Source organism: Danio rerio, chromosome 25 (genome assembly GCF_052040795.2).
Source record: "Danio rerio strain M-AB ecotype USA chromosome 25, GRCz13ab, whole genome shotgun sequence".
NCBI classification, from domain to species: Eukaryota; Metazoa; Chordata; class Actinopteri; order Cypriniformes; family Danionidae; genus Danio; species Danio rerio.
Window position 1 is genome coordinate 9852059 of NC_141045.1, and position 12770 is coordinate 9864828.

A 12770-nucleotide genomic window follows, 5' to 3' on the forward strand; every position below is an offset into this window, starting at 1 on the left:
CTGGTCTGATGAGTTTCAATTTCGGCTATGACATTCGGATGGTACGGTCAGAATTTGGCATTAACAACATGAAAGCATGGATCCATCCTGCCTTGTATCAACAGTTCAGGCTGGTGGTGGTGGTGTAATGGTGTTGGGGTTATTTTCTTGGCACACTTTGGGCCCATTAGTACCAATTGAGCATCGTGTCAACACCACAGCCTACTTGAGTATTGTTGCTGACCATGTCCATCCCTTTATAACCACAGTGTACCCATCTTCTGATGGCTACTTCCAGCAGGATAATGCATCATGTCGTAAAGCGCGAATCTTCTCAGACTGGTTTCTTGAACATGACAATGAGTTCACTGTACTCAAATGGCCTCCACAGTCACCAGATATCAATCCAATAGAGCACCTTTGGGATGTGGTGAAACAAGATATTTGCACCATGGATGTGCAGCCGACAAATCTGCAGCAACTGCGTAATGCTTTCATGTCATTGTGGACCAACATCTTGGAGGAATATTTCCAGTACCTTGTTGAATTTATGCCACTAAGTATTAAGGCAATTCTGAAGGCAAAACGGGGTCCAACCCGGTACAAGTAAGGCATACCTAATAAAGTGGCCAGTAAATGTGTGTGTGTGTGTGTGTATATATATATATATATATATATATATATATATATATATATATATATATATATATATATATATATATATATGTTATATGTATAATTAAAAATCTTAATACAATAAAAAATCTTATAAAAAATCTTTTTAGGTAATACAAATTCATATATAATTTGAATTAAGAATATATAATTAACAATTACTGAAAAAACATATATAATAAATATGTAAATTAATGTTTAAAATAAAAAATATAAATATAACATATTTATTCATGATAATATATTAAATATATATTAAATAATAAAACTATAAAATAAATTAAAATATATACTAAACATATTAATAGAATGCATATAAATATGTATAAAACATAATTAAAAAACATACACACATACAGTATATAAACATATTTTTTTAAATTCCTGATATATATAAAATTTTCATCTCTCATCTGACCTAGCAACAGATCTGAAAGCATTTCAGTGAAAAAGGAATATGACTGCGTCTCTAGCACACAGAAGTTCAAAAGTCACCCGCAGCGCGCCATCACAAAGACTGCCAGCCATTAAAAAGAGTAGTGTTGTGACAGAAAGAGAATAGAGGTGGAGGTCCTTTTAAAAAAACCTCCCCAAAACGTCCCCGTCTCTTTCATTGTGAGGCAAGTGCGATCAAAGCCAACACCAGCGGGGTTTACAGCCCTAAACAGCAGGGGCCAAACTCAAACATGCACAAAAAGTGTGTGCAAACCAGGAGCCCATGTCTCCACCACACACGCAGACAAAGAAACGCTAGTGTGAGACGTGATTTCCATGTTTTATTACAGCCTCGCAGGATCAAATATGTTTTAATTGAGCATGATGATTTAATGTTGTATAGAGGGCCTCGGGGTCAAATGCAGTGTGTGAGCCGGCAGCCCATCTCTTATTTTTTCCGACAAGGAGTGTCAAGGTGATGCCTGAGTGTGTCGGAGGGCTGAAAATGATGCACGCGGGGTAATGAAGTCTAACCGCTGGTGGAGAATGATGGACAGGAGTGGCGAGAGCGTGTGCGTGTTTGTCTGTCCATAGAGACAGGTGTCAATGTTGTCATCACTCACTTGGCCTCCAGAGCGAGAGCGATGATTCCGGCGGCCAGGGGAGCCGATGCCGACGTGCCCGTGTGCGAATCTGTGCACTTCTTCCTCAGGTCTGTTGTTACCTGCACACACAAATACAGTTGAAGTCTAAATTAGTTGACAAATAAATGTATTAGTGTTTAACAAACAAGGAATGTTTCACAGTATTTCCTATAATATTTTTTCTTCTGGAGAATGTCTTATTTGTTTTATTTTGGCTTGAATAAAAGCAGTTTTTAATTTTTTAAAAACTATTTTAAGGTCAATATTATTTGCCTCTTAAGCATACATTTATTCATTTACTTTTCGGCTTAGTCCCTTTATTAATCTGGGGTTGCCACAGCGGAATGAACCGCCAGCTTATCCAGCATATGTTTTACACACCGGATGTCCTTCCAGCTGCAACCCATCACTGGGAAACACCCATACACACTCGTTCACACACATACACTACGGACAATTTAGCTTACCCAATTCACCTGTGCATCATGTCTTTGGACTTGTGGGGGAAACAGAGCACCCAGAGGAAACCTAACACTTAAATTGATTTTGAGTGTGGTAATTTTAAGTTTACATTAAATTGACTTTATTAATTAATTATCTATTAGTAATGTATTGTAGTAGAAGTACATTTTCCCACAATGTCTTTACATTTCATACATGTGCTGTAATGTTGCATCTTATTTATATTTTTGTGTTCTCAGTTTTTGCTAAGTTTTTGTTCCCTCCATAAGGTATTTTTGGACTTGTGGTTTATTGCACAAAAAGATTAAAGTGTTTTGATGAAGCACAGATGCTGTTTTCTTTGTACACACAGTATCCCTTCAAAATATATTCTTTAAATAAATGTTTAGTATGTTAAAAGCACATTTTAGATCAGCTTCATGGTGGCTCATAATAGCACAGTTGAGTACACTTAGATGTACTTAAGTTTATCTTAAAATGCACTTAATACTAATTTTAAGAACATTAAATACAAAAATTAATTTGGGAAAATAGAGCACTTTTAATACAGTATTTAGCACACTTTTTTTTTTTTACAATTTGTATATTCTTTTAATATATTACTATTATGCTTTAAATTAGTCATGAATATATTTAAATGTTTAAAATTAGGGTTCAAGTGTATTTCTAGTTGTTTAAAATACAGATATAGTATGTTAAAAGCATATTTTAGTTCAATTTCAGGGTGTCTCAAAATAGCACAGTTGAGTACACTTAAATGGTTAAAAGTTTATCTTAACATATACTTGATACTATCTTTTAGTACATTATTAAAATTAAAATAGAGCACTTTTAGTACATTATTAAAAAATATACTTAGTGTACTTAAACTGTATTTTAGCACACTTTTTTCACATTTTGTATATTATTTTTTTAATATATTACTATTATAATTTAAACTATTCTTAAATATATTTATAAACGTTTAAAATTAGGGTTCAAGCATATTTCTAGTTGTAACTAAATATATATATATTTTTAAAGTATAGATATAGTATGTTAAAAGCACATTTTAGTTCAACTTCAGGGTGTCTCAAAATAGCACATTTGAGTAAATTTAGATGGTATTAAGTTTCTCTTAACAAATGCTTAATACTATCTATTAGTACATTAAGTACAAAATTAGTGTGCGAAAATAGAGCACTTTTATACAATTCTGAAAAGTGTACTAAGTATACTTAAATAAAGTGCATTTTAGTGCACTTTTTTTTTTTTACCTGGGTTTGTAGGTATAGTGTATATACCGTCATGTTGGGGTGACAAAAACACACAGTCCTTTTTTTTCAGTTTAACAACATAAAAATGGTGGACCAATTGGAGCGGTTTTGAGATCGACCGCAACTTGACGTAGGAGTGCGGTTTCCCCGCCCACCAATATTGATTGACAGGCGGGCATTACTATATCCTCAGTTTATTGTTTCACGTCTGCCATTTTCAGCGTGTGAGTCAAAGCGATGTCACCAAAGAAACACCCTTGCTCTATTTTTAGATGTAAAGCTCATTGGGCTCAACACAAGATCAACATGGGTGAGGCAGTGGCACAGTAGGTAGTGCTGTCGCCTCACAGCAAGAAGGTCGTTGTTTCTAACCTCGGCTGAGTTGGCGTTTCTGTGTGGAGTTTGCATGTTCTCCCTGCCTTCGCGTGGGTTTCCTCCGGGTGCTCCGGATTCCCCCACTGTCCAAAGAAATGCAGTACAGGTGAATTGGGTAGGCTAAATTGTCCGTAGTGTATGAGTGTGTGTGTGAATGTGTGTGGATGATTCCCAGAGATGGGTTGTGGGTGGAAGGGCATCCGCTGCGTAAAAACTTGCTGGATAAGTTGGCGGTTCATTCTGCTGTGGCGACCCCGGATTAATAAAGGGACTAAGCCGACAAGAAAATGAATGAATGAACAAGATCAACATTCACCACATTGGGTCTTCCTTTAACTTCAGCTGTTTGCATTTCCCGCGGTAACAGAAGCTCCCTGTCTTCTTAACTAGGTGCAGCTAAAAAGTGTGAGCACGTTGTCTCGTGCGTGCGTCCTTCCATTGGAAATAACGAACTTGCCTTAACCAGGTTGCACACCAGAAGCGCTGCTCAGCGACGTGCAGAGCCATGCATTTTAGAATTCTAAACATAGGTTTCTAAAGTCGGTGGCTGTCCAAGGCGTCCAGCCACGACTCAGGACACTGTTCAAGCCAAGCCACAGAGTGCCATCTGAATAGTTTCACTTTAAATAACATATGAATTTGCGTTTCCCAGAGATAGGTTGCAGCAAAAATTCCAGTAAAATGCAATGGATAAGTTGGCGGTTCATTCTGCTGTGGCGACCCCAGATTAATAAAGGGACTAAGCTGACAAGAAAATGAATGAATGAATTTGCATGTCTGGAGTGCTGTGTCGCAGCTCTGAGCAGCGCATCCGCTGTGTGACGCCCTTTAGTTATAGCCTCAGTCAAAAGTAATTCAGTGTGCGTGGTTATTAGTCTCGGTGTACAAGCTCGGAACTTTAAACTAGCACACAGATGGCTGTAAAACTATACAAAAACACAAATGATTTTGTACTCTCTGCTTGGTCTGTGTCCGAGTCGTACATGTACTGCTATATTCTGGTCCTCTCACTCATGTTGCTTCTCTCTGTTTGCCTCTATGTTGCCATACACAAAGCGGGGGAGCTCTTGGCTCCGCCCCCTTGTTAAGTTAGGCGGGAAGTCGAAACTAGTTTTATTGTGAAGCAACACCCTAAAACAGCGACCTGTGTTGATGCCCCCAAATTGACACTTTTTAACACATTATATGAAAAATATCTGAATTGTGTTTCAAACTGAACCTGAACTGGCACACTCAGAAGAACCATAATATTAATATTAAATCTTAAAAAAGGGGTAAACTAGGTGCCCTTTAAACAGAAATTGGGGAAAAAATAATAATTCAGAAGGGCAAATAAATCTGACTTCAACTGTACCAGCTTAAACACTGCATTACACACAAAATAATCTTCTTTTTATCAAAAAAGTTGACCTCTCTAACATACTCTACAAAGCACAGATAGACAACATGATCAACTTAATTTAAATTTAGGGTAGTAAACCCTAAGTGGTAGGGTTAAAGATACTCAGGGTTAATTCTTCCATGTACATTGTGGCTGCTATACTACAATAAACTTCTTCATCGAGATCAACATCAATGGAAAGGTCAGGTGTGCTATTGGTCAGCCATCAGTAGAACATTGGTTGTAGCTATATATATATATATATATATATATATATATATATATATATATATATATATATATATATATGCATGTTGTCAGAGTGGGCGTCCATCAGCCAGAGGCACACGTCAAAGTGGCTAACAAAAAATATGACTCCTAGGGAAACTCATTCACCACAGTCACTGTGATGAGACGTGTGACAGCTCGTGAGACTTAATAAGCTGGCACCTCAAACATGAGGGTTTGGGCTTTTAATCATGCCGTAGGAGACGGTGCGTGATTGACAACGGTCAGGACAAAAGAACGTCCAGCCTGAGGCTACAAAACCTCCAGGTGAGCACGCACCCCCATTCTTTCTCCGTCATTGTTTTATTCATCTCTGTCTTGATTTAAACACATACGGACACGCAAAATCCACCTCAGTGCTGTCGGCAAGATTGCGTCCATTTTTAAATTGAATCTGTTATTGCCTTTGTCATCCTAATGGAACAGGAGTCTCAGAAGAGGGAGAGCGGGAGCTATCGCAGTCACACATACTGGGACAGGCTTGACATCAAGCAAACAAACACTCTAAAGCTGTCCGAAACATCTCGGATGAGCTTCAGTGAGCTGGCAGAGATAGACCTGCCTGCCGAGTCTGAAATCACTTTCCTAGGGATGAGCATATCAGGGATTCAAACTGAGTTTGGATAACTACCCGCAGCACAAGAAATCCTATTTTCCCCCTCAATGTGAGTGTGGGTTTAAGGGAACTGAGTTAAATCTGTTTACGTTTTGAATCAGTTTGAACATCTACAAACATGCCCACATAGAAAGCTGATATAAGGCAATATATGCAAATTACATATATGACATTCATATTTAGATTTTACATATATGAAATATGTCATATACTGTGAAACATGATTTCGAAATGCTGAAAAAATTAGCCACACACACACAAACACAAGGATGGATATATATATATATATATATATATATATATATATATATATATATATATATATATATATATATATATATATATAAAAAGACTGCACAATATATCACTTTAGCATTGATATTACTTGTGTTTGTAAGGTCTGTTAACTGTGAATTAAATCATTTAGGCATAAAAAATAAATAATGAAAGTACATTTTATTGAATTATTTATATGATGAAGGCTATGCATCCAATGACCATGTCATTTTACATTTAATTATTCAATATATTTACCTTAATACTTATAGATTGCTCAGAAACCCATAAAGCACTGTTTATTTCACTTATTCTTTGCTCCATTGTGTTTATTTATGACTGTAGTTTGGTTATTATGTATATAAGAAATAATATAAGAATATATATATGTTAATTTTGATGTAATTCTGACTTTAACACTTCCCAATTCTGACTTTTATTTGTTGTAATTCTGAGTTTAAGTTTCCCAATTCAAACTTTTATTTTTCGTAATTCTGAGTTTACATCTCGCAATTCTGACTTTTATTTGTTATTTTGAGTAAAAAATTATTTTTAATTTTTTTACTTAATTTTTTTGCAATTCTGAGTTTACCGTTCGTAGTTTAGATTTTTTAAATGTTTTTTAAATGTTTATACATCGTGTACATTCACCTATACATGATTCACTCCCCTACAAAATCATCCCAATCAATCTTAATTAATGCCTTTCCAAACAGAGTTATTCAAGTTGTCAGGTGAAATTGTATTTGTATCGCAATATTGCTGAGAAAAAATATAATCGCAATGTCATTTGAATTATTAAAATATTAGCCCTCACATAAAATATATAGATTTTTCCAAATAATTTTCTAGTAATATTTAATGGAGAAGGAACTTTTCACAATATTTCCAAAGATATTTTTTCTTCTGGAGAAAGTCTTTTCCGGTTTATTTAAAAAAAAAAAAAAACATTATTATTATTATTATTATTATTATATATTTGAATAATATTATTATTAATATTATTAAGCAATTTTTTGCAACTGCAAACCATTTTGCATACCATTGTTATAAACAATGACTTGCCTAATAACTTGCCTTGTTAATCTAATTAACCTAGTTAAGCTTTTAAACTGCACTTTAAGATGAAAAATATTTAGGAAAATATTATGTACTGTCATCATGGCAAAGATAAAATAAATCAGTTATGAAAAACTATGAAGTTTAATAATGTGCTAAAAAACACGCCGTTAAACAGAATTTTTAATTATTTTGGGCTAATAATTCTAGCTTCAATAGTATATATTTTCATATATGGCTATAGAAATGTATGTAATATATTAGAACATATATGTACATATTGGTAATTCCAATGGTTAAAAAAACATTTAAGTGGCTATTTTTCAAAATATATGTTTCATATATAAATATAGACTTGAATGTCATATATGTACTATGCATATATTTCTATGTATCAGATTTCTATATGGAGTATTCTTATTATAATAAAAAATAAAGAAATATTGCAATTATTCAGTATTATATGTTTAGCTATAAATAGAAAAATTATAAACTGTGTCATATTTGGTGTTATTCAATTGAATCTGATCTCTGGCTTAATCAGATTACTGCAAATAATTTTTCAATCTTGAATTAGGCCTTTAAATCACTAACTCAACTCCATCTTTCCACCTGAATGGCAGGACTTGACAGTAAGAACCGCCGATGGCTCAGGGCCAGTGGGAAAGACTCTTGGGACAGTTGACAGACTTGCCATTAATCATTTTTTATAATCTTCCCAATTTACCAGCTGGCATCTCTATTTTTAATGTTAATCCAAAATGATCCTGAAAAGTAGTGCAGTTTATTACAGGTTAAATAATGTTACTGCTCCCTGTTTTATTTGACATTTAAATCCTATTAAACCTAAATTAGAAAGAGGAGAATAGTTTTTAGGTTTATTTCAATATGATGCCTTTTATCTCTTCATTTCCAGAGGTGGCTTAAGAAAATGTCACTAAATAAGTAATTTGAAAAAAAAAAAGAGAAAGGTTTATTTATGACTTTCTTAGTAAAAGAAAGCATCATGGAGATGTTTGGAAGTGTTTTGTACTGGGAAGCCTTTTATTTGTTTAAATATTTAAATATATATTCTTTATATTTATGTATGAGTGTACACTCACCAGCCACTTTATTAGGTACACCTGTCCAACTGCACGTTAACACAATCACATGGCAGCAACTCAATGCATTTAGCCATGTAGACATGGTCAAGATGATCTGCTGCAGTTCAAACAGAGCATCAGAATGAGGAAGAAAGGTGATTTAAGTGACTTTGAACATGGCATAGTTGTTGGTACCAGACGGGCTGGTCTGAGTATTTTAGAAACTGCTGATCTACTGGGATTTTCATGCACAACCATCTCTAGGGTTTACAGAGAATGGTCAGAAAAAGAGAAAATATCCAGTAAGCCGCAGTTCTGTGGGGACAAATGCCTTATTGATGCCAGAGGTCAGAGATCAGATGATAGAAAGGCAACAGATACAACTGAGGTATGCAGGAGAGCATCTCTGAACACACAACACGTTCAACCTTGAGGCGAATGGGCTACAGCAGCAGAAGACCACATCGGGTGCCACTCCTGTCAGCTAAGAACAGGAAACTGAGTCTACAATTCGCAAAGTCCCACCAAAATTGGAAGCACGTTTCGTTTCCTTCCGTTCCCATACATGAGGCACTACATTCTTTTTATTGCAAAAAATTGATCAATTGGTATAGAATTAAAAAATAAATGTTCTCCGTGTATAATCCTGCAGTTATTTTTTTACAAGTGTTTAAAGTTAGCAATAGTCTCATCCTCGCATAATCGTTTTTTTGATGGTGAGAGATGCAGCTTCGCGTCACGTGCTTCCCGCTAGACCAATAAGATGGCCTAACGTCGGAACAACATGTAAAGATGGTCCAAGATGGCACTGAAGAGGATGAAATTACGGTCAGACCTTCACCAAAAAGCAGTAAAAAGGTTTATAAACAGTGCTACATGCATCTCACCAGATCTCAATCTAATAGAGCACCTTTGGTATGTGGTGGAATGGGAGCTTCGCATTATAGATGTGCAACCGGCAAATCTGCAGCAACTGCGTGATGCTATCATGTCAATATGGACCAAAATCTCAGAGGAATATTTCAAGTACCTTGTTGAATCTTTACCACGAAGGATTAAGGCAGTTCTGAAAGCAAAAAGGGGTTCAACCCAGCACTGGTAAGGTGCACCTAATAAAGTGGCCAGTGAGTGTTGTGTATATTTGTGTTTACTTATATACACTGTGTGTGCGTGTGTGTATATTATATTAAAGTATTTTTTTTTGTCTGTTATAAGCTTTAAAACGGCCTTCTTATGTCAAATTAAAAGCAATGTGTTACTTTTGTTGCTTTACCAAGGATTCAGTTAATTAATTTATACAGTAAGGACTAAACAATCTAAACTGTTGGTTTCATAATAAGCCTATTAAGCTTACAATAATTTTAAGATGAAAATAATCTGAGTCAAAAACAACTTCTTTCTTTATTGGTGGTCATTAGATTACTGATTAAACTGCTTAAACTTATCAATCCAATTGCAGTCAACTAATCATTCTTAAATCATGAATCAAATAATCAGATCCCAACATATCCTTCATGAATCAATAAATCAGGTCTATAAACCAAAGGTCCAACTGGATCATTCCAAGTCCAGTGCACAAATTATGCATGAATCATATCTTTAAAGCAATGACTAGAAAATTACAATTCCCCGAGCAAATCAATCTTGAAACAATCAACCGTGTCAATGAAAAGAACGCTTTATTCAAATGCTAATGCAGATGTCAACATATTCAGTGAAAAATGACTAACGTTCGACCTGTTCCTCGCACAACCACCACATTACTTCAGAAGACTTTGAATATTACACAAGCACTTTAATGGAGCCCTAGTCCTCATTCACTTCCATTAGAAAGAGAGGAGTGATTCTTCACACTGACATTAGTGTGAGTAAAATGACAAATCCGAAAATGGGAAACGCAGCCACGGAGCAAACTAATAGCCCAGATGCTCATGATGACGATCCAGAGTAATGACTTTTAAAAACTTGCGAAGGGCATCCTCTTTTTATAGTCGTCTTTTGGCCTAATTAGCCTGCCCTAATTAGAATAAGCCCATTCAGGCACTCTCTAATACAGCTTAAGCACATAAAATGAAGGTATGTATCTGGAAACGAGAGAAAAGCTTGCAAAAATGCCATCTAAAGAATCTGCAATGCAGCATGTTTGGTATTCAAAAATTGCTGTCTCTATGTCTTTTGCTCTCTTTCACTAGGTCTAATTTCCCCATCTTTTTTATTCTCATTTGCACTCTCAGAGGAAACGCCGAGCACAGAGAAGCAGATGTGTACAGCATGCAGCAGCACCTGTGATGGGGAAGTTTTCAGACGCAACTCTAAAGTGATTTTTTTTTTTTGTTGCCTCCTTAGGGCATGACGTTCACCGAGCTCTTTTTCATATAGCCCACAGGAAATCACAGCGGCAGATGTGGAAATCATTTCAGCGCCTGACACTTCATCTTCACAGCACGCTGAATGGGGCGGCACTCCATCACTCACTCCTCTCTTGTACAGTCGTGACGTGGCTATTTAAACCATGCGGAAAATTTGGCACACGCAAGGCTGTTTGCTTTGACGTTTACAGTTCTGCTTACAACCGAGAATGCCAGTGTGTGTGTGTATGTGTGAGGACATGAATGTCTGTCTGTGCCATGTTAAAGTACAAATGAAATCAAAACTAACCATATTGATCTATATGTTAACTCACATTGCTAGTTTTGTGGTGAACAGTTCATCTGTGAATGTCATTAGTAGGTTCACACGGAATCTGCGCGCTCAGAATTCCGCAGATTTTCGGCAGATTTCCACAGATTTTAAGCCTATCATTAGTTCTATTTATTTACTTGAGTAAATGTGTGTAAATGTATATTTATTTAGTTTTTAAATTCATTACAGTACTATATTATTGACTAATATAAAAATGTTCATGTGCAATACAGTTTGTGCGGTAATATTTTCTGTCTTTTAGTAGAGATATTATAGGAGACGCTTGCTTTGTTTACCAAATAAAGTGGATCTAATTGAATTGGCATTTTAAACATTAAATAAAAAGATATTATTTTTTTATTTCACATAATAAGGGTTTAGTTATGATACTCCCAAAATAATTCTGCAGAAATCTGCAGATTTTAATCAAAATTCTCCGCAGAAATTTCAAAAAATGTCCGCAGATTCCGTCTGGCCCTAGTCACTAAGGAAAAAAAGGTTTGCACTTGTAATCTAAAACCATCAAACCATCAAAGCAAAGAATCACCAAGAGGCGACACTCTAGTGCGATTTGGGAAACAGCCACTAGATGGCGCAGCAGCTATTTTGGAATAAAAATTCCAATAGAACTACAGCATGTTATAAGTCTGTAAAATAAACTATTAAAAGTGCTGATGATTGTGATAGTAAGTGTTGTATTGTTGTCTTTCAGGTTGTGTCTCAGCTTTAATGCACTTTTTAAATAAATAAATAAAAAACAAAGCAGCTGCTTGCCATCGTCTGGCTTCCATACAAGGACCAAACATGGATCATATCTGGGCCAAATCTCAGCCAAGTTAATAACCCATAACTGGGCCTGAATTGGGCCAGAAATGTTGGTGCGTCACGACTGCAATGAAATTGATAAACTCATGAAGCATTTCACTTTTTGCGAATATGGGCGTGCTTTTTCTCGAATCGACCTGATTGGTAGAATTTTTTTCTTTACTTTATAAATAATTTAATTGTATTTTAGAAGTGCGTCAGGATAGGTCAAATTTACGTGGCCCACATATAAGTTTTTAACATCTGGGCCAAATAGCAAATTTGTAATATGACATAGGTCCTGTGTGCCGCCTTAAAGTCGGTGCCATCTCGGATAAGCCTGGGCCATTTTTGGTCCACATGCTGTCTGCCAGTGCCGGATGAATACCTGCTGCCCCAGCTTTATGCCAAATCTGGGCCAGAATTCTTTGCAACCTGGGATTAAATGGACAGCCGATCGCTTTCACTCCAAAAGGGTGGAATCTGGGGCTGTTGCTGGACGCTGCTGTTGCAGTGGAACTCTGAGTGTCGCCTCTTGGTGATTCTGAGCTCTTTGCTAAAACTGAAATCTGAAAATGCACTTCCTGTTTGTTTTCAATTTAATTCTCAGATTACATCTGTCTGAGGTATTGGGCGGGGCTAACATAATTAACCACACCCCTTCAACTGTTAGTTTTGACAACACACAGAAATGGTGAGGAGGACGTGCCTGTTAGGTTGTAATATCTCTTCTAAAACCTATTTCCCAATATT

General features: G+C 35.9%; 1 protein-coding gene across 3 annotated transcripts in view; it reads right to left on the minus strand.

Annotated features, from left to right (window-relative positions):
- Positions 1-12770, minus strand: part of furinb (furin (paired basic amino acid cleaving enzyme) b) — a 161119-nt gene that overhangs the window by 19440 nt on the left and 128909 nt on the right. For all 3 annotated transcript variants that reach the window (XM_087310973.2, XM_087310974.1, NM_001045109.3), the window contains 1 exon segment: positions 1713-1813. In XM_087310973.2, the coding sequence (XP_087167099.1) occupies positions 1713-1813 (101 nt within the window).